This window comes from Schistocerca nitens, chromosome 4 (assembly GCF_023898315.1).
Source record: "Schistocerca nitens isolate TAMUIC-IGC-003100 chromosome 4, iqSchNite1.1, whole genome shotgun sequence".
Taxonomy (NCBI): domain Eukaryota; kingdom Metazoa; phylum Arthropoda; class Insecta; order Orthoptera; family Acrididae; genus Schistocerca; species Schistocerca nitens.
This window is the reverse complement of record NC_064617.1, coordinates 817,262,957-817,285,018: the sequence shown is the minus strand read 5'-3', so window position 1 is coordinate 817,285,018 and position 22,062 is coordinate 817,262,957. Positions and strand designations below refer to the sequence as shown.

Below are 22,062 nucleotides of genomic sequence, written 5' to 3'. Positions count from 1 at the left end.
AACATCATTCTGTATTAAATCGAGTGAGAATAAACTCCCAAAAAAACTGCAAAGCAAACCTCTGCATTCTGGCCCAGATTGACTAATTACAACCGACTGAACTCTATGTCATCCTCAGCCGATGGTGTCATTTGGATGTGGTATGAGGCGTATGGGGTCAGCACATTGCCCTCCCAGTCACTGTCAGTTTTTTTGACCTGGGAGCCAATACTTCTTAATTGTATAGCCCCTCAATTGGCCTTGTGAGGCTGAGTGCACCCTATTCCAATCCTTCCTCCAAGGAATAGTCCCTGGGAGTACAAGGAATTGAACCCAGGTTGTGTGCATAGTTGCCAGGCATCCTGACCACTGTGCTATGGAGGTGGACCAAGAAAGTTGGACCCTAATAATTTTCTTTTCTTTCTGTTACCTTGTGTACTTTCCTTTTGAGTGTTTTCAGTTATTTCCTTCATTTCTATCTCAGCATTCATATCCTAAGCCCCTTATGGGACCTGCAGGTGGAGTCCTGTTATTTGAATCTGCCTTCTTTCCCCTACCACCATAGCTTATGTGCCCTACATCACTTATACATTGCCTTATCATATTCTTTTGTTCAGTGCTTTTTTGAATTAGTTGTCTTGAAGACAAGATAATTATTTCGGATCAAACTATTCATCACGTGACATTTGTCGGAAATGATGCAGGACTACCTGTGGTTAAGGTATGGGATCTTCATAATATTTATCCATCTTCAGAAGCTCTTATACCTTCCATTTCTGATTTCTTGTGGCATAACAGTAAAAATAAAGATATATGGGTATTCCAGTGTCGAATGTGTTAACGGCGGAAAGTACCAAAAATATCCCCTATTAAATAATTTTCAGAGGTTGTTAGCCATTCACAACTGTTCCTTCCAGTAGCTATGACTTCACCATCACAGCTTTGTTGTGTGCAGTGGGGAAGACTGAAAAACTGCATTAAAAATGTGCATGGAAAATGACAGTATTACGAAAAGGGAAAGCAGAAAGGTGGAAGGAGTATATAGAGGGTCTATACAAGGGCGATGTTCTTGAGGACAATATTATAGAAATGGAAGAGAATGTAGATGAAGATGAAATAGGAGATACGATACTGTGTGAAGAGTTTGACAGTGCACTGAAAGACCTAAGTCGAAACAAGGCCCCGGGAGTAGACAACATTCCATTAGAACTACTGACAGCCTTGGGAGAGCCAGACCTAACAAAACTCTACCATCTAGTGAGCAAGATGTGTGAGACAGGCGAAATACCCCCCTCAGACTTCAAGAAGAATATAATAATTCCAATCCCAAAGAAAGCAGGTGTTGAGAGATGCGAAAATTACTGAACTATCAGTTTAATAAGCCACAGCTGCAAAATACTAACACAAAATCTTTACAAATGAATGTAAAAACTGGTAGAAGCTGACATCAGGGAAGATCAGTTTGGATTCCGTAGGAATGTTGGAACATGTGAGGCAATACTGACCCTATGACTTATCTTAGAAAATAGATTAAGGAAAGGCAAACCTACATTTCTAGCATTTGTATACATAGAGAAAGCTTTTGACAATGTTGACTGGAATACTCTCTTTTAAATTCTGAAGGTGTCAGGGGTCAAATATAGGGAGTGAAAGGCTATTTACAATTTGTACAGAAACCACATGGCAGTTATAAGAGTTGAGGGGCACAAAAGGGAAGCAATGGTTGGGAAGGGAGTGGGACAGGGTTGTAGCCTATCCCAGATGTTATTCAATCTGGATACTGAGCAAGCAGTAAAGGAAAGAAAAGAAAAATTCGGAGTAGGAATTAAAATCCATGGAGAAGAAAGAAAAACTTTGAGGTTCACCGATGACATTGTAATTCTGTCAGAGACAGCAAAGGACCTGGAAGATCAGCTGAACGGAATGGACAGTGTCTTGAAAGGAGGATAAAGATGAACATCAACAAAAGCAAAATGAGGATAATGGAGTGTAGTTGAATTAAATTGGGTATTGCTGTGGGAATTAGGTTAGGAAATGAGACACTTAAAGTAGTAAATGAGTTTTGCTATTTGGGGAATAAAATAACTGATGATGGTCGAAGTAGAGAGGATAGAAAATGTAGACTGGTAATGGTAAGGAAAGATTTTCTGAATAAGCGAAATTTGTTAACATCGAGTATAGATTTAAGCGTCAGGAAGTTGTTTCTGAAAGTATTTGTATGGAGTGTAGCCATGTATGGAAGTGAAATTTGGATGATAAATAGGTTAGACAAGAAGAGAATAGAAGCTTTCGAAATGTGGTGTTACAGAAGAATGTTGAAGATTAGATGGGTAGGTCACATACCTGATGAGGAGGTATTGAATAGAATTGGAGAGAAGAGAAATTTGTGGCACAACTTGACTAGAAGAAGGGATCGGTTGGTAGGGCATATTCTGAGGCATTAGGGGATCACCAATTTAGTATTGGAGGGCAGCGTGGAGGGTAAAAATCGTAGAGGGAGACCAAGAGATGAATACACTAAACAGATTCAGTAGGATGTAGGCTGCAGTAGGTACTGGGAGATGAAGAACCTTGCACAGGGTAGAATAGCACGGAGAGCTGCATCAAACCAGTCTCTGGACTGAAGACCACAACAACAACAACAACAACAACAACAATATGACAAGGATGTTTGCTACTCACTGTACAGTGGAGAAGTTGAGTTGCAGATGGGCACAACAAGAAGACTGATAAACAGGTAAGCTTTCAGCCAGAATGCCTTCTTCTGAATTAGACAACATACATACACACATTCATGCAAACATAACTTACACACACACACACACACACACACACACACACACACACACACACATACACACACACTGTCTCTGACTGCCAAGGCCAGGTAGAGTATAAGGCCAAATCTGGTGGCCTTGCAGCTGGAGACAGTGGACATGCATGTGAGTTGCATTGTATGAAGGTGTGTGTGTATGTTGTCTAATTCAGAAGAAGGCACTTTGGCCAAAAGCTTATTTGTTGTGCCTGTCTGCAATTCAACATTCCACTATAGCAACTTTTCGTGTTACTGTGCGTGGTAAAATTTGATACACCATAGCATTGAAGGGTTGAAGGCAAGTCAACATTCTGACTGCCAACTTTCAAATGTTGTCATAAGACTTTTTTGATTCAATTTCGCAATGACTCATAAGAATAATAGGTTTTGTAAAAAAAGGGAGTTGCCTGAAGGAACTGCTCTGCACAGTTTATACATATATACAGGCAACACTTTTGAGGAAGAGGTCCCCAAGCAGCTCAAACCTTCCAGAATAAAGACTACTTTGATATAAATATTTAGCCCCTGAAGTTCTAGCCATTTACTGCTCATAACAAGTAATACTAATAACATTTTATATGCATACATTTCATTGAATACTTGATATCTACAACTTTTCAAATTCTTCATTATCATTCAGCAGTTTCTCAAAGAATTTTTAATAATTTTCAGAGAAACCAATGAACAGTGAAAGAAAGTCTTATTGACTTCATTGCATACATTAGAGAAGAAGTGATAAAAAAATTTGGCAGTGGAAAGCAGTGATTCATTGACATAAGCATTTGCTATAAAACTGCACAATAGACCGAAAAGTTATTATGATCAAAATTGCAGGGAATTTATTCTCATTTAATGATGTTACTAAAAAATGCATTGTTTTTATGTTACATGCTAAAAAGGTAGAAAGATTTGTATCAGCACAAAAAAAGAAAGGAAAGAAAGCAAGTTTTCAGTACTTCTCTAAAGCTGTCCGGGTTGTATCCCCATATTCCTGGATGACAAAGAGCATATGCACTTATCATTAACTGATACTGCTTGAATAATTATGACAAATCCCATTTCTGGAGATAACAGTATTGACGTACTTTTCATTTAGGATTAAAATGCTGACAGTTTTATCTCTATATCTATGTCCAGTAATGGAACTAAGAGACTTGATTTTTCTGGGACAACTAACAAATGCATGGTAAACATGAAACTTCCTGGCAAATTAACACTATGCGCCAGGCTGAGATTTGAACTTGAGGCCTTGCCTTTTGCGGGCAGTGCTGGTACCAACTGAGATTTACAGACACAGCTCATGACATGCTCACACAGCTTCACTCCCAACAGTACATTTCTCCTACCTTACAAACTTCATGAAGTTCTCCAGCATGCCTTGTGACAGAAATTTGTCTGCATGCCTTGTGAGACTAGCCCTTCTAGAAGGAAGGATAATACAGTGAACTGGATTAGCCACAAACTATGGTATTGTTTCCATAATGTATTTTTCACTCTTTGGTCTGTAGTGGAGTGTATGTTGTTTTGAAACTTCCTGACAGATGTTTACTGTGAGCCAGTCCATGAGAGGGAATGATTCATTATGGAAACAATCCCCTAGACTGTGGCTAAACAATTTCTTCACAATATCCTTTCTTACAGGAGTACTAGTCCTGCAAGCTATGCAGGAGAACTGCTGTGGAGTTTGGAAGTAGACGAGAAATGTTGGCTAAAGTAAAGTTGAGTGGGTGGGTTATGAGTTATGTCTGGATGTCTCAGTCATAACAGTATTGCCCGCAAAAGTTTAGTCTCAGCCTGGCAGCAGTTTCAATCTGCCAGAAGGTTTCAAAACAGAGTACACTCTGCTTTAGAGTGGGAATACATTCTGAAATACACTAAATAGTTTAAAACAGCCTGTAAATTGCTTTTCTTACCACTGAAATCATTAATTACTTCCTGTACAAGTATTCTTCAGTAAAAATATAAATTGTCCTTTCAGTTATCTTATTTACAAAACTCACATTAAAGATGAAGAGATAAGGAATAAATATATACAGAAAAGGTAGTGAAGAGCGAAAAGCTTGAAAACTTTTATGTTCCCACACAACAGAGATGTAGTTTACACTTCTTATCTTCCTGCCTCTCCTTTGAAATGAATGGCCGTCTGTCATGTCAGTCATTGTTTACAAGAATTTCCTTATTTTCAGATTAGTGGAAATGAATGTGTATTACATATTTGTGTTTCTACATGCATAAATGTTCTGCTCTGAAGTAGGTTGGAAACATGAAAATTTTAATCATTGTTTTATACACTGATTTCTCCTTAAGGTCGGCAGTGACCTGTTCTCTCAGTGATTATTTACAGACTGAGATGATCTTCCCATTATTGTAATTACCTATAAAGCTCTCTAACACAATCATTGTGTAATCAGTTATGTAATAAAACCCAAATAATTATTTTTAAATATATTTTTATATTCTCTTTGAATGACTCTTAATTACATACCAATATTTACAGAAAGTAGGTCACATTGTATATATTTAACAGTGAAAAATAATAAGTTAATGGTAGAATTCTTTTCTGTCCACCATTATATCTTTAAGACATATCCATAATTCCCACTGGAAGCAGTGTGCATAAACCAGTAATAATTTCTTCTCTGCTTTATATGATCAGACAAGTGGCACATCTTACTTCTGATTTTCATAAGTTACATATACACTGAACAAGACTTTCAGAAAATGTTACATATATATCTGAATCTTCAGATTTACCTATTTTAGGTGGGAATTAGGGATACACTATTCTAATGGTGACAAAACATGTAATCATTACAATGGGATGAGTTAGAAAGATTACCATAAAACATGGTTCATGCCTCTCTGTTTTTGTGACAAATTATTTACAAAATATTTGCGTATTTATTGTTTATGAGTCCTGATGTTTGTCTGCAGGAAAATAAGAAACTGATAATATCACCTCAACTGTATGACACTGCAGGTATCAATAGCAGTACACTGAGACAGCTTTTATAAAACTGCTGGCAATGCACAGACACCTAACTACAGCAGTAGAAGATTGAGAGAATCAAGAGGTAGGTCACCCAGTTCAGTACATTTAGAGTAAATCTGCCATTAAAGTGCTTTAGGTTTGTGTGGATTTAAAAAAAAGTAATAGTTCATATAATTTTGTGTCTGTTACATTCAGTTATTTTTTCATTGTTTGCAGTTACATTTTTTGAAAACACCATTTATCATTGAAACTATAAATCTTGTGAAATATTTGTATGTGAATGAACAATTTTGTTGTACACATTGCTACTGTATATTTGGGTGATTGTGGGAAAGTCTCGAAAAGCATCCTCACAATAGTGAATATTTCCCATGGGCATATATTTTAAGCAATTCATATCACATTTCTCTTGTTACACAGTTTTATTTCTGTGAGGCACTTTGCAATTGCTTTTATTACTATCACTGGCTTGAAGACAATGTAAAAGGTAATGCTGTCTTGTACTTCATATTTAATACTGCCAGTAAAAGAAAAACCAAGGGAAGTTACAACCGCAAAACAAAAGAAACAACAGTTAATATGTTTCACTGATTAATATGTTAACTCTGATGCCTGAAATATATATATTATGAAAATATATTTCAAAGTTGTACTTTTTAGGTATGGTTGTTGAGACAACATCTGAATAGTAAGCAATTTACTGAGTATGAACAAGTGCTTGATTGGGGTATTGGCCAAGTGAATTTGATATAATGTGTGTAATCTCATCTGATGTGAAGTAGGACAGTATCAGACCAATACGTATGTAGAGAAGTTTCAGGTACAAGAAAAATTTATATAAATTGTGGGTGAGAGATTAAAGGGAAGAGAAGGAAAAAAGATATGCTACATTTAAATAGAGGAACTTGAATTCAGTTGAGACCTGATGGATGAAATCCAATCAAGAAAAAACAAGGACTGGTAATTCTCATGTTAGATTTGTCTATGTGCAGGTGAATAAAATCAATTTATCATGCAGATCATTAGTAGTCTGTAATAAGATCATTAGTAGTCAGTAATATATACTGGTACTTATTTATATGTATACTATTTTGTTTTACACACTAGACACTGTGATTTCAGATTAAGAAGTCCCAGTAGGAACTGTTTCTAACTGGAGAGGTTGTAAACGTGTAAAACAAAATAATATACACATAATATATGTATATTTTAGACCACTGATGATGCTTTTCAAAAATTAATGCAAAATATTTATAGAATGATAAAACTGGTTTTATTCAGTTACACGCAGATGGACCTAATGTGAAAATTTTCAGAATTATAGTATGTGCAACTGAGGGCCAGAGATCAGTAAAAGTTAAAAATATAAGAGAAATCAGTAAGTGAAAACTAGTGAAGAAAGAAGACATGAGTAAGAACACTGACAAAGAAATTTTACAGAAATAATAGGCAGGCTCCTAGCTGAAATTGAAATCATGAGATACCAGCTTCAAAATGGGGAATGAAATCTTCGAACTGATATTGACTGGTACCTAATGGGAAAGTAAATCTTCGATTTCTTATCGATCTGCCTCCAGCATCTTGGTTGTCCACAAGCAACCCTTAACCACATGACCAACATTATTGGTGTAGACTCATTTCTACATCAAGTTTGATAACACTAAAACTTTTCTGTACCAAACATAAAACTGATTCTGCTACATACACTGAGAATAAATAGACAGCAGGAGACTGATATGCTGCATTGATTGGGAAATAAATGTAATGAAGATATGACTTGGAAGTTGAAAATCCAGCAAAGAGAACAGCGAAGGTTGAGAATAATTCTGTTAATTAATGACATGATTTTTCTGGGGTCATCTCTAATGTCAGCACTTATTGCATTCTTGATTTCATTGAACGATGCCTATCTATAAATGAGAATGGCAAGTATTGATAGGCTTTTAGATGTGTTTGAGCTGAGTGAGTACTCAGTGAAATTGGCTTGTCATGACACACAGGTGAATCGATGGGCAACCAAACAACAAGCGAGACATTTTGGAAGATTAGAAGATATACTAAGAGAAAAAAAAAAACTACTCCAATGAAACTTTTCCAAAATGCAGCTACAGATGAAAATGAAGTTATCCAAATAGTATAAAACTTATATAAGGCCTCTTTTCATTTGTGACAGATGTTGCAAATCTGTTCTAGTGCAGGTTTAAATGTGCACATGCTTGTGCATGCATTCCCTCACCCCCCCCCCCCCCCCCACACACACACACATTAATGCATGCACACACACAAACATGTATGCTGCATAGTTCTCAGTACTTCCTCAAACCACTGTATTCAATACCCAACATATTTTATGTGTTACTCTGTTTTCATTCATGTTTTCTTTCTCCTATGGCCCTTCCCTATTAAAATATCTACTGTTTCTTGTTGTTTTTCACAATATTCCCTCCTTATCATCTTTGGTTTTAAAATTAGTACTATGTCATTGTTGTTGTCTTCAGACAGTGTCATTGTTATTCATGTTTGCTATATTGCTACTTTATTTTCCCAATTACAGGACCATAACATATTTTTCATAGCTCCCCTTTATGTAACAATCCTTCTTAAAGCCTGGTGTATGGGTAATACATTATCTTTCAAATCATTTTGAAGAAATAAATTATTGTATTATCTCTAGTCTCAATATGCTGCCCACAATATACATGTTGTTGAGTGTAGCCTTCCGCCTACTATTATACATGAGAACAATCTCATCTCATTCAGAATAGTATTAATTTTAGACCATGGATGGTCTTTCAAAGGAAAGTGGTGTTGCTTTTCAAGCAAGCATATTTTGATAGAGACGCATGGCAAAATACTGTTGGACTACTGACAAGGTGATTTGTTCAAATACGAGCACAACATATGTTACTTATCAGCATGAATGTGAAACATAGTGAGATGTGACAACTATGCAATAAATTAAGAAAGATGGTGAAAAACATTTGAATAAGAAAATGAGGCAATAATATTAACATTTACCCACAAAATATGAAACTGAATGACGGATGTCAATGAACTGCAAGAGCCAATGAATTGGTATAAACAGTTCAGAAGAATCTGATTGTCTAATTACATAATAAATAATAAAATAAGTCACAAAAGAAAAAGTGTAGGTGAAAATATTCTCAGTGAGCTCATGGATAGTAACTTCAACATTCCTTCGGATTTTAAAGTTGTTGATTGTCTCATAATGACAAGCCCACTCTTTCGATGTTGCTGAAAGAGGGACCTATAATCACTGTACTGTATTGTATTTCATGAAAAGGTTGTTTATGTGGGCTTTTCAAAAGCCTTCCAGAAAGAAATATCAATTTTCAAACCACCAGAAAGAAATACCAGTTTTCAAAACAGAAGCAGGGGTGATTTTTTCATCTCACAAAAGACATACCAGGTGTACAACATCTTTCATTGTTATTTTTAGAAGTTTTTTGTGGGTAATATGTGTGCATTTGTTACGAGAGAAGGAAATATTGATAGTTGTGATGTTTTCAGCTCTTACAGCAAATAAATTATTTTATTACATACGTTGTACTCAGTAATGTAGAGCGAGCAATCTAAGAGCTGATATAAAAGAAATGGGCCACAGCAATATATTTCTGTTTCATTTCCTAGGCCACAGGCAAGTAGCACACTCCTAATAAATGTACAATGAGAATGGTAAGAGCCAGACACCATAGCATCTGTGGCACGTAGCTGTGAGTTTGTTTTACTGCTGCAGGAGTTTATAATGTAGAGAAATAGCGTACAGAAGGTTATGTGCTATGGACAAACACTAGTAGCACTACCCTCAATGTAGATATGCAGTTTCTCTAAATGCACATTGTGTGAAAACCTAATATATCCCTCAACAAGCCCATTCCTGAGCCTCTCCCACTCTTTTCCAATCCAGGCTGATGATCCATTTCTAATGACTTTGACATTGATGAGATATTAAACTGTAACTATACTTCCTCTCTTCAATTGATGACTTTGATGTTGAAGAGACATTAAACCAAAACTGTACTTCTTTTCATTTATTGGTATAAAAGGAAGCCAAAAAGTTGTCCATCAAATCATAGTATTTGGTTGTCATTTTAAAGCATTTTGTGATAAGTATTTTCACTTGGCAGTTTTTTTCAGCACCATACATTATATTTTATCAAAATTTTGTTTTCATTTGTCATTAAATGTTCAGGTAATAAAAAATATAGCCGTTAGATACTCTAATTCCATGGATACATACTTTACAGCACACAGTTCATTATTTACACGTTTTAAATTGCCTAATTCTTGCATGCTCTTTTGGTGTAAATAACATTATTATTATTATTATTGTTATTATTGTTATTATTTATATTCTATTAATGTGCTTTTTCTGGCCTCTAGCTTTTGCTACATTTACATTGATCCTAACTATTGGAAGTACATCCAATTTTGTCACATCTCTTTACTGAAATAAGACTTAAAATGGCATAGCGAAACAGAACATGTACATAATTGTTGACATTATGATGCAAAATATTGACAACCAAATTTATGAAACAATTAACCAAAACAATGTCAAATAAGGAAGCAAGTAAGCCATGCATCACACAACAAAAGTAACAGCAGCATCTTGCAGAAATGAAGGAGTGTGAGGACCCTTCTTTTGTAATAACAGTAATTGTCAGTGTGTGATGTTGTTCATTCCTAAAGTTTAATCCTATTCCAGGTCAGTAGTTTACTAAGTGAGACTGTATTTTTACAAAGTCATGTGATGATATGTGTTGATGAAATCTTCTGTGAATGGAAAATGTTATTATTGATATCAGGGGTTCCCAAAGAGTGAACAGCAGTTAAGAACTGTCATTTTTAGAGATAATCTGTGTGAATCAAGTTAAAAATTATATCAGTCTTAAACATAAAGGCAATTTACTTGTATTTTTAAAATATGTTTTCTCAACCATTATTCTAAAATATATAACAATCCAAAAGGGATGTGTTTTGTAGAATTTGCATTTTTTATCTTTCTTAAATATTAGGGTACGAACAACATACACTTTCTGAACCAAGTACAGCACCAGGTATTTATGTTGTTTTTGTCATTCACACCACTGCTTTCATAGTTTTCCTCTGTAGAGAGCAGTATTTTGGGAAACCCTGATTTATTGGGGGTGAATGGAAAACATCAAGATGAGTGTGGGGCTGCACAACTTAAAACTTAAAAGACCAGCCATTTTTACATATCTGGTCTTATTTCAGTAGTTTAAAAGCAAGATGTGGGATATAGTTCTGTTTGAGGCTTACTCTGAGACTAGAACGCCTGCGTTCCTTCTCTTGCTCAGGTGCGGGCCCAGGACCAGGGCGTTCAGTAGCTGGGGATGAACGCTCTGCCAGCCCACCTGCGTAAGAGCGAGAGAAGCTCCGCCCCAGACTTCCCCCACCGACCAACTTCTCAGCACGCCTACGCTCCGACTTGCTTACGCGCACAAAGTGCTCAAAAGCAGCTCTGAGACATGGATAAACAGAAAAAATGGTTGTAAATTAACTAATACTTTTGTCATTTAAAAATTAATGAAGAGAACAGTAATACATATCTACCTAAACCCTGTTTATATGGGAATTGAAACTGATCTATCATTATGCCAAACAAAAGTGTCACATTGGAAATAAAATGTTAGGTCTCATACAGTACCAAGTGTGGCCTGAGAATACTGTTAATAGTGTGTCATGCCAGTGTTTCCTAATGTTTTACCATCAAGACAGATTACATCATTAAAGGTACTTCATGATACCTGATAATGTGGTTAGTGATTACATTAGACTGTAAGCATTGAAATTCATTCTGTGCAAGAAGTGAACATATGAATAGTTTCATGAAATGTATGCAAGGTTATTATAACCCACAAAATTGCTATTATGCTGATAATAAATTTAACTTATGTATCTTTTTCTGTTCGTCCAGAGGATGTTTCTTACATTTCTTCTATTTGTGAAATATGTGTGCATTAACACAAGAGGCTTTGTTTTCCATGTACATATGCAGCCACACTTGCTAACTATTCAAAAACAAAAAATAAAGCACCAGATAAGAATAATTTAAACTGAAATTTTGGAGAGAGTGGTAAAGAAAAATAAGCTTGATTTACTGATATAATAGGAAGTAGTGAAAGAATTCATAAATAATTCAAGATTTCAAAACAGGTGTTGATTCTTCTGAGATTCCTTCTCCAGTTTCACAGTAATTAACATTACTCTAAAATTTTAGAGCTTTCATTGCTGCTTGTATATTTTCAGTGTATTCCTGATTATCTGTGTGCAGATTATCCAAATTGTGGAGTATATGCGCATAAAAAAAGACATGCAATGTTTTTCTCTGGCTAATAGCAATAAATGACACACCATGTGACAATAAGTGCCATTTCCATTATTTAAATGACTGCCACATCACAACAGAGTAACATTTCCATTGTTATTGGCCAACCTAGCCTGCTCCATGTACATTGAAAACAAACTCAGTTTTCTGATGTCAATTGGCATGCAAGTGTGAATGAAGCAAGTTAAAAGAAATTTGTAATGCAGAAGCAAACAACACGTCAACAAATTAGAATCAACTGAAAGATTAGAGAAGGGGGAAACTGCTGCAAAACCAAGTGCTGATTATGTTACTGGAATGCAAACTGTTCCGGACACTAAAAAGAATAAGCAGAAAATAAAGATTTTATCAGGAATTGTGATTCTAGTTCTGGACCACCTGCACAAAAAAGCATGAAGAGATCTATATTTGATGAATTATGCTGCTCTTTTACAATGGCGCAGCCAAAAATGAAATGAAGGCATCATTGTTTCAGGTGCAATGTATGCCTAAGAAGTTCAATTTTTTCATGGAACTCTAGGGTTGGAGGGAGAATCTTGGTCTGAGATGCTAGAGTTGACAGTTGTGTGTGCATGACGTGTGTTTGCTTATGTGTGTATATTGTGTGTGTGTCTCTTTACTGACAAAGACTGTGGCCGAAAGCTACATGTGAGTGTCCTTTAATCTTGCCTGTCTGCAACTTGATCTGTCTATTTTTCTATAAGTAGCAATCTATCTTTGCCTACATTGATGGTATTCCTACCTGGAGTTTCCATTGTTTAATCTAATTTCAGGTGGATTTCATCACCTATAAGAAATATGAAGGTATGGTGCATGGTATCAATTACACTTAAAGATTGAGAAGCCTATCATTGAAACCATGAAGTAGTGTACACAACTCAAGCAAGCTAATATTGTGCAACTAAGTACATTGTTCAAGCTAACATTATGCAACTAAGTACATTGTTCCTAAAAGGAGTACAGTCACTTTGTAGGAGGTGGTTACTGGGGTGACCAGACATTCACAGATGTCCAATCTGCGAGTAAAATAAAAAAGAAACACTAAGATTAACCTATAATCCAAGCATAATCACTTTGGTATTAGAGTTTTTAGACACTCCATTCATGTAAAGTTCAAAAAATGCATGGTGGCACAACATACATAAATGGCATAGTGATTGACAGTTTTGACTACATGACACTGTTTACACCTTTCATTTAAACATTGTGTAGATTCTTTAGATTGGGTTCTTCTGGTTAATGCTGAAGTGAAGACAAATGCTGCATAATTAGTTCTTGAACCTGTGTTTCTGGGGGAAGGGGGGGGGGTCAGTTACAAGTACCTGATTAATTACATTTGTCCTTCAAAGAGCATAGTCTTTTCCTTATAGACTGAGAACAAGAGAGTCAATTTGATGGATGTGCATATAACAGCTGGAGGAGAAAAATAGTGTTTAACTATTTCAATGACTTCTAAATGCCAGCCAGATCAACATGAAACAACCCACAACAATATTTGTTGTATCCCAGTACAGGAGCTATTTAATTCCCCATTGACTTTATACTTTTGGGGGAAAACTAAAATGGAAATTTTCAAAACCTTTTGCAAGAGCCCTCGGCTTTAGAATTGTATCAGTTGAGTATTACCAATAATTAGATGAAACGGCATTGTTATGATTGAACCCTGGAGAACAGAGTGTTGCTCTACATCAAACATTTTGAAGATGCCCTTAACACATGAGGATTAAAACTGTTGAATGCAGTGTTTCAGAAGAACCAGATATTGGTTTTAGATTCTTTCAGGAGAGATCTCAGATCTTCAGTGAAATTCCTGACTTGAACCCTACCAAAGAATCTTGTGGAACTATTTCAGACATAATCTTAAAAAGAAATATAGGCCTCCAATAAACTTCTGCTAGCAAAAGGAGAAGGTGGTCACTGAATAACTTTAGGTTAGTCTGGACTACATTAAAACAGTTTTCAGGTACATGTCAAGTCAAACCGCTGACATAATAAACATGAGAAAATATGCCTGCAGTGAGGTACATTTTGCACAATGAACAGCAGAGACCTGGATATATGTCTAGCATTGATCTTGCTACAGAAAGAAATCAAATCTTTGTGTAGTAGAATAATTGGTAAGAAAGTGGTATAAAGGCTTCATAATGATGTTACCATCTGTAGGATGTTCCATCCTTCTCTTTCCTAAGTAACAGCCAACACATGCCCAATGTTCACCAAAGGTGTTTCATTATAGTGCTGCTATTACCATCTTACAAGAGATATTTCTCTTATAGGTAACTTATGAAAAAAGTGTAACACACTAGCAGACATGTAGTAGATCTAATGTTGTCATGAGGAAGTTCAGCTGCAAATAAATGCACGGAAAACAGCTATGTGTATTACATTCATACTTATGCACCAAAACATACAATATAATGAGTGGACTTACAAAATAAATAACTGACAGATGGTATAATTTTACTGGTATGTAATTGTCCTCTTGCATGAGAAAATATTCTTCCAATGTGGATATTCTAGGAATTATACACTTTAATGATTGAAAACTATGATTGTCCAGCACTAAAGGTAGCTCCTATTATTTGTCCATGGCTTTGTGTTAATGTTGCCTGGAAATACTGAGAGAATAATTTCACCTTTAAACAATTTGAGTTTTCTGTTTTCAGGTTACTTTTATGGTGCATTCCTACATGGAGAATCAATGACCATTGCACACCATCATACATGTAGCAGTCCCATCAACAGCACATACATACAACTGGCAATAAAACTTCTAGAGATTAGAAGTTGGAAAACTGCTAAAAGAATGTTTCAGTACTTTTTGAATTAAGTTGTTCTTTCTTAAACTGATGTTTCTGTGTAATATTTGGATTTTATAAAGTCAAGGAAAAGATATGGACATCAGAATCTAGAAGCTTTCAGCATTCTAAGTGTTAGTTCTCATTGTCAGTAAAGGGCATAAAATACTTGTTTTCCAATGTTTGGTGTGAGCAAGCTTACACTGTGTTACATTATGTCACATTGGCAGAAAATTTTCCAGGATGTTGTTATAGAAACAAAAAAGAAAGCTTTTTGTTCCTGCAGTAATACATTATTTTGAGCAATCCAGCTAATTTATGTATCACAAAAGAAATTATATCAACTGCAAATGTAATAGTAGTAGTTGCAGAACATGGAAACAATGTATCCTTTTTTGTTATTTTTTATTGTACATTGTTAGATAATTTTCAACCCAAATACTAACAACCCATTATTATTTTTGGGAAACTATACTGTGAAAAGTTAACAAGTAAATAAACCTAAGTAAACTGTGTGCATGTATCCTAAATCCTTATTTTAGGAGAGGTTTGTAGTGAATTAATGAAACCAGTTCATTGTATTTCTCAAGCTTATTATGTAAACGCAAGTTCTCAGGAAATGGATGTTGTGTCCTTTTATTATTTGGACACTCTAGATACTGTAATTATATTTGATAGGGATTATGTCAACAATGAGTTAACAGAAAAATTTAAAATGTATGCAGACATAGGGTCAATAAATAACATGTGGCTCCTAGTGTGTTAACAAGGCTTTCGATCTGCCTCCACTTTCTGACTGCATGTTAATTTTGCCACTTTTATCAAGCAGTTTATCATTTGGACCACATTTATTGAGTGTACTCCATTCTATATCTTCCCACCACAGAAAAATTGGAGTTGGTCACTTCTAGTTAAATCCAGGCCCGTCACATCAGTTAACTGGCATGCTAACTCCTAGGCTACAGAGGTGACCATGGACACAGGATTGAATACAGCTACTGTATTCAGCTTTGGGCAGTGGTTGATTATATGCCTGGTATGTGATGCTGTACCATGTTGAACGATAAAGATAAACGATGAGCTGTCTGAAACACATGATGTGTCAGCTGCAATGATCTTTAGTTGCTACTTACACTTGTCATTTATGTTTGGTTAAATTACAGATTTCATAAACAGAACATGTTAACTACATTAATGAGTCCATAGGCTTCAAACTGCAAATCATGACATTGCTGAATTAGTTGCTGCAGTGTGAGCTAATACAATTTTCCAAAGACGTATCAGTTTCATTATTTTAAATGAGTTTTTATGTAAAGTAAATTACGAACTTCAAGACAATTTTAACCATATTCTTTCTAAGTCATCCCACAGTACATTAAAATGTGATACATGTAGTGTCAATCCTAGTGAAAGAAAATAAGACTTTCAGGCCTTAAAAAATGGTCGTACATTACTATATATCTGCTCACAACCATGAATATGTTATTGGTCTCTACAGAGAACAGCATTTAATATGAGTCAAAATTAGAAATTCTTTTGAACACAGGATGAAACATTTCCTGCAATTTTATTTTTACTTGATACTTAATTTTGTTCACTAAAATTCTCTTCTCCTTAGCTTTTCAGTGAGTACTGAATGAAAATCAGAAATGCATCTTCAAAGCATCTCTTCAGTTAAGTAATGAGAATGTTAAAATTTCACACATACAATTTCTGTATAGCATCCTCCAGAATATAATATAAACAATCCTTATAATGAAATTTTTAGGTTTACTTCAATATTGATTCTTTACTCTCTTCCATAATAAATGAGAAAGAAAAATAGAACTCCCTAATGAAAATCAATTAACAGTGTGTTCAACAGCAAAAATATTTAGTACCTAATGATTCTCTGTGCAATCTTGCCAAAATTAGTGCTCCTGCTTACAACTATTAAAAAAATATATATCGGTGCATACTTCAGTTAAGCTGTGACTCTGATTTATTTTAATGAATGATTGTGATATAGCAGATATTTACAAATGACTTCATATTAACAATAAATCCATTTATATTAATAAATTTGGTATCTTAAAGGAGATTTCAGCAGTTAAGCACCACAATGTAGAGGATATATATTGATAATCTCTCATTTCCAGTTCATTTTCTTCAAGAATAAAATAACAGCTTATTTCTGATTTAACATACTTCCTTGATAGAGAATATCTGTAGGCAGGAATGCATAGGCAATGTTTGCTTGCCAGTACAGCATTTTTGAGTGGTTATAGCAAGAAGCTACTTACCATAGAAAACAAGTTCACAGTACCAACAGTTCACAAATTCTTTTCTGAATGCATTTTACAGGTTTAGCCTGAACTTCCTTGTGGGACATATTCCACCCAACACAAGATAACAGATAGGATAGGAATCGTTTATATGTGTATCCATTCATATTATGGTGTGAAAATGCAAAGAAGTGTATTTATATCTGCTAATTTACTAAATTTTAAATCTGAGTTTGAAAAAAATATCACTGGTTTGTTTCTTCTGTAACTTGTAGTATAATGAAATTTCTAACAGTGACTGTATTTATGCCTGTGTGCTCATTTGAATATGTGATTTTTTTTCTTGAAAATGAGGAATACTCAAAATAGAAGTCACAAAAATAGATTTTTATGACAGATGTAAGAGGTAACTATCATATTTAATAATTACATGAAGACTATGGAGCCATCCCACGTCTATGAGGGCTGTTAGAAAAGCACCCAACCTCATATTTTATTCTTGAAGCCAACAGTGGTATTAGGGCATGTGCACTCTAAGTTTGTACACATACTTAATGCGTGTACCTGATTTTTTTCATTGTATAGACAACCAGTCACTGGCTATCTCTTGACAAGTGAACACATGTAAACTGAAGTAATCAGGTTTTATGTTGTGGATAAAATGACAGAAAAAGTGGACGAACATTATTACTTCAAATTTTGTTTTAAGCTTAACAGTTATCAAGTTAAAACAATCTGCATTATGTGACAAGTGATTGGGGACAAAGCAATGGGTATCACACAGATAAAGGACTGGTACAACTGCTTCAAAGATGACCACTCATCAGTAAAGAGTGAAGCAGAATTAGATATGCCTTCAACGACCACAAATGAGGTTATTATTGATCACTTGAGGTCCCTGGTGAAGCAGGATAGACGAATCATAATCAGAGAACTTGTAGACAAGGTTAAAATTGGTACTGGAGCCATTTGTTCAATTTTAATGAAAGATTTGGACCTCAGGAGTATCTCAGAAAAATTTGTGCCAAAGTTAGTAACAACTCAGCAGAAGCAACTTCATTCAGAGGTTGCACAGAATAAGCTGGATTCTGTGAACATCAATCCCAACTTTCTTAAACAGTGATCACTGGTGATGAATTCTGGGTTTATGGGTATTACCCAGAAACAAAGTTCCAGTCAACACAAAGGGAGCATCTCTGAGACTCAAAAAGGCGAGGCAGGTTGGCAGCAACGTGAAAGTCATGCTGACTATCTTTTCGACTCCAGTGATGTGGTCCATCATAAGTATGCCCCAGAAGGTACTAATGTCAATAAGGAGTACTGTCAAGAAGTTCTGTGTCACCTTCATGAGGCAGTGAAATGCAATTGGCTGCAGTTATGGGCAGCAGGCAGTTTGCACCTTCACCGCGATAATGCAGCTGCTCATCATTCTCAACTAATTCTTAATTTCTTGGACAAACACAAAATGGTTTGTCAGCCTCCCTATTCCCCTGGGCTATCATTAAGTAACCTCTGGGTTTTCCATAAACTGAAAAAGACACTGAAAGGGACCAGATTTCAGAACAGGGAAGGTATTATGCAGAATCTGATGGAGAAGCTGTGTACCATACCATAAGAGGCTTTCCAAAAGAGGCTTTGCAGCGATGCTTTCAGCAGTGGCAGTAGCATTAGGAGAGGTGTGTAGAAACTGAAGGGGGCTACATTGAAGGTGACTAGAGTAAAACAATTGTATCTCAATAAAGATGATTTTATAAATTAAAGTCGGATACTTTTTGAATAGCCCTCTTAATTGCATTATTGTCTCAGCTGCTGTATAACAAAATGATAATTGTGACTAAAATGGCAGATATTATTTTTCCATTGTGATTAGAAACTCTAGAAAAGTTGTAATGTACTTGTGATTGTAGAGGGGTTTGGCAGCAGGAAATTAATGACAATGTTCTTAGCAACAACATGAATCAATATGTGTATCTCTCTTGAATTCAAACAGAAATCAGCAGTTTGTAGACCACTGTAAAAATATGATTTGGCTAATTGGTGAAACATTCAGTTGACAGTAAGGTATCAGAATGGTGCAGACCCCATGAAGCAATGGGTCATCATGGTACAGTAAGACTTGGTTGTTGTTCTGTAATGATATGGACTGTATTGTTGTGGTGTATTTCCAGTTCTCCTGAAAACAGAACAATTTATATTGGTGAAAATGCTGAGTAATGCAGTTGGGTGACCATGTACATCATTTCTGAACTTTGTTTGGTTAGAACTAAAAATGTTAAATAATTACTATTCCAAAGGAGAAATGTAGGGAATTATTCTGCAAATAATTTTAAATATATAACTAAATTATTTGTAGTGATTAGTAGTTAGTGCAGAAATTGAGTCAGAGCCTAGATGATTGGGGCTTCTCATCATTCACTGCAAATGCATTATTGGTCATAGAAAGCTGTCAGTTTCTGGACAATAAAGTTCCAAGAGAAGTGTGTGAATTAATTATTAGAAAGAAAATAAAAAGCTTGTGCTAAAATTTTGAAGGCCACCTAAAGGTAATTATTAATTAATAGAGCTTGTTATACTGTTTGGTAATAAAAGGAAGTCTGTGGCTTTCAACCCATGAATGAGCTTCTGACCTCGTTGCAGTAGAGGGCAGCCTTCTGTCCACTGTGGCACTAGGAGAGGGAAGGTGGCAAGCCTATCAACCCAGCTGTCTTTTACCCCCGGGGATGCTCTACCTGCTACACCACCATTGCCAGAAGTATTTGGTACTCATATAAATGACACAAGGCAGGTTGAAAGCATCATACTTTTTCTAATCACATGATAGCTGGGGAATATCAGTTGGGATGCAATGAAGGAAAACAACAGTGGAAGTAACAAAAGTAATCCAGGAAATTAATGGACACACAGGATCTCCAGTTGCATGACACAGGGTGAATACTTACAGTTTCATGATTAAATGTGTGGATTTTTATTTGTGTGTAAGGCATCACAGGATGATGCTCTGAGGTTTAATATAAATAAATTAAACAAAAGGAAAAACTGCATGGAAAATGTTCCCAACAATTTAGTTCTAATTGAATTTGTGTACTTGTGGTAAAGTGAAAACACAGTTACTCTAGTTAAAAATCTTAAGTTATGACAACAACAAGTACATACATTAAACACCTTTCAACAGTTGTCAGAATCAGGTACTAACTGTAAGCATTAAGGAGAACAATTTTTATACACACATTTAAATTTTTACATAATTCTTTCAGACTATTCCACATGTTTAAAAATGTATAGCTACTTGTCTAGTTACAGATTTAAATCATTTTACTTAAACAGTTCATGCTATTTCAAGATAAACACCCACAAATTTGATCAATTAAAACAGATTACATATTCGTTGCTGCTAACTTAAAGCATTCTTAGATGCTCCATAGAACACAATGTTATTTGTTTTCTCATATTACGTTCTGTCATGGCCACATACAACTGATTAATAACATCTCTTTATCAAAAGCATCAGTTATTGACATTTTCAGCATTTCTCATCAGAATATATTAAGCTGACTATTTTGGTATATTGTATCAAGACCATAAATTATATTAACAGTTCATAATCAGAGCTAGATGCTGAATAAATTAAATTTTTTTGTTGTCGCAGCAATGTACTGTCTGGTAGCTATCAACTAGCGTATCACTTTCCAAACTGTGACAGCAAAACTCTTGTTTGGATTGAATTTGTGACAAATACTGATGTAATTCTTGAGTTTTTCAACTTATGTGGTGAGGCCTTGTATTTATAGATTGCACTTAAATTTTATCTTCTCTGCTTGTGGTATATACATATTTTCTCACTATCACAGATAATCCATTGTTCTAAAGAAAATGCTTCTTTTTTCTTCTCTCTTTCTATTTGCTTTTTAGTTTCTTCATTTTTTCATAGGATGATGCATGATCAAAGAAAGGAATGGAACATTTTTATGCAATATTTACAATAGATGCAACTGAAACTTATGTCACATGTTATGTTAATGTGATGTGGTTCAATAAATTTTAATTTTGACTTAATAAACCATGCTGCAAAGATGAGGTTGGCTGTAAAATAATTTTATTATGATGTTTACTTAGGAATGTTGTATAAATTCCATTAACTAGAGCTAAAGAAAATTTGTAACGTTGTAATGCCAAACATGCTAGGTGGATATAAGCACTGTTTTATAGCATTAATGTAACATATTTTGTTTGTTTGTAGGATGATGTTACAGCATCCAATAACATGAATTTGTAGGGAAACAATTATGTTCACAAAACAAGTTACTGTAAAATATTGATTCTCATTAACCACGTTTCTGCATTGAATTAATCCAGTGGTTGCTTCTAATTATAATTAGGACTGCAGTTACATTTTTGCCAAATGTAATTTTTGTGATGAAGAATGAAAAGGTATTTTATGGTTGTTGATATTATCTGAAGTACAAATTTACAACATTTTGGTGGGATAATATATTGCAGTGAATTTTGTGCTGCTACTTGGAGAATGAATCCGCAATTCCAACTAAAGCTACATTGATCCTTGCTTATCTCTGGAAAAGTAAGAAATTCAAATTAAAACCTTAACATGCATAAGCACCATAATTAGTATAAGGAAATTAAATTATGTAATGGTATTATGTATAACTCTCAGATGAAAGATTTTCTTCACAATGACAGTAAGCTGTCTTAAAATGCACTTTTACTGCCAAAATGCAGTTAATTGCATCCTACAGAGTTCAACAGTAGTACTTTACATACAATAGTGAAACGATATTGAAATTGGTCGCTAGAAACTAAAGCATGAATGTGAAAAAAACCTGAGT

At 35.0% G+C, this 22,062-nt stretch overlaps 1 protein-coding gene across 1 annotated transcript in view; it reads right to left on the bottom strand.

Annotated features, from left to right (window-relative positions):
- The window catches only part of LOC126252593 (kazrin), a gene marked incomplete at its 5' end in the record, with an annotated part of 708,940 nt that overhangs the window by 64,092 nt on the left and 622,786 nt on the right, over positions 1-22,062 (bottom strand). The window contains one exon of the mRNA XM_049953495.1: positions 11,091-11,292. Coding sequence (XP_049809452.1) covers positions 11,091-11,292 — 202 coding nt within the window. The remainder of the gene's footprint in view (positions 1-11,090; positions 11,293-22,062) is intronic.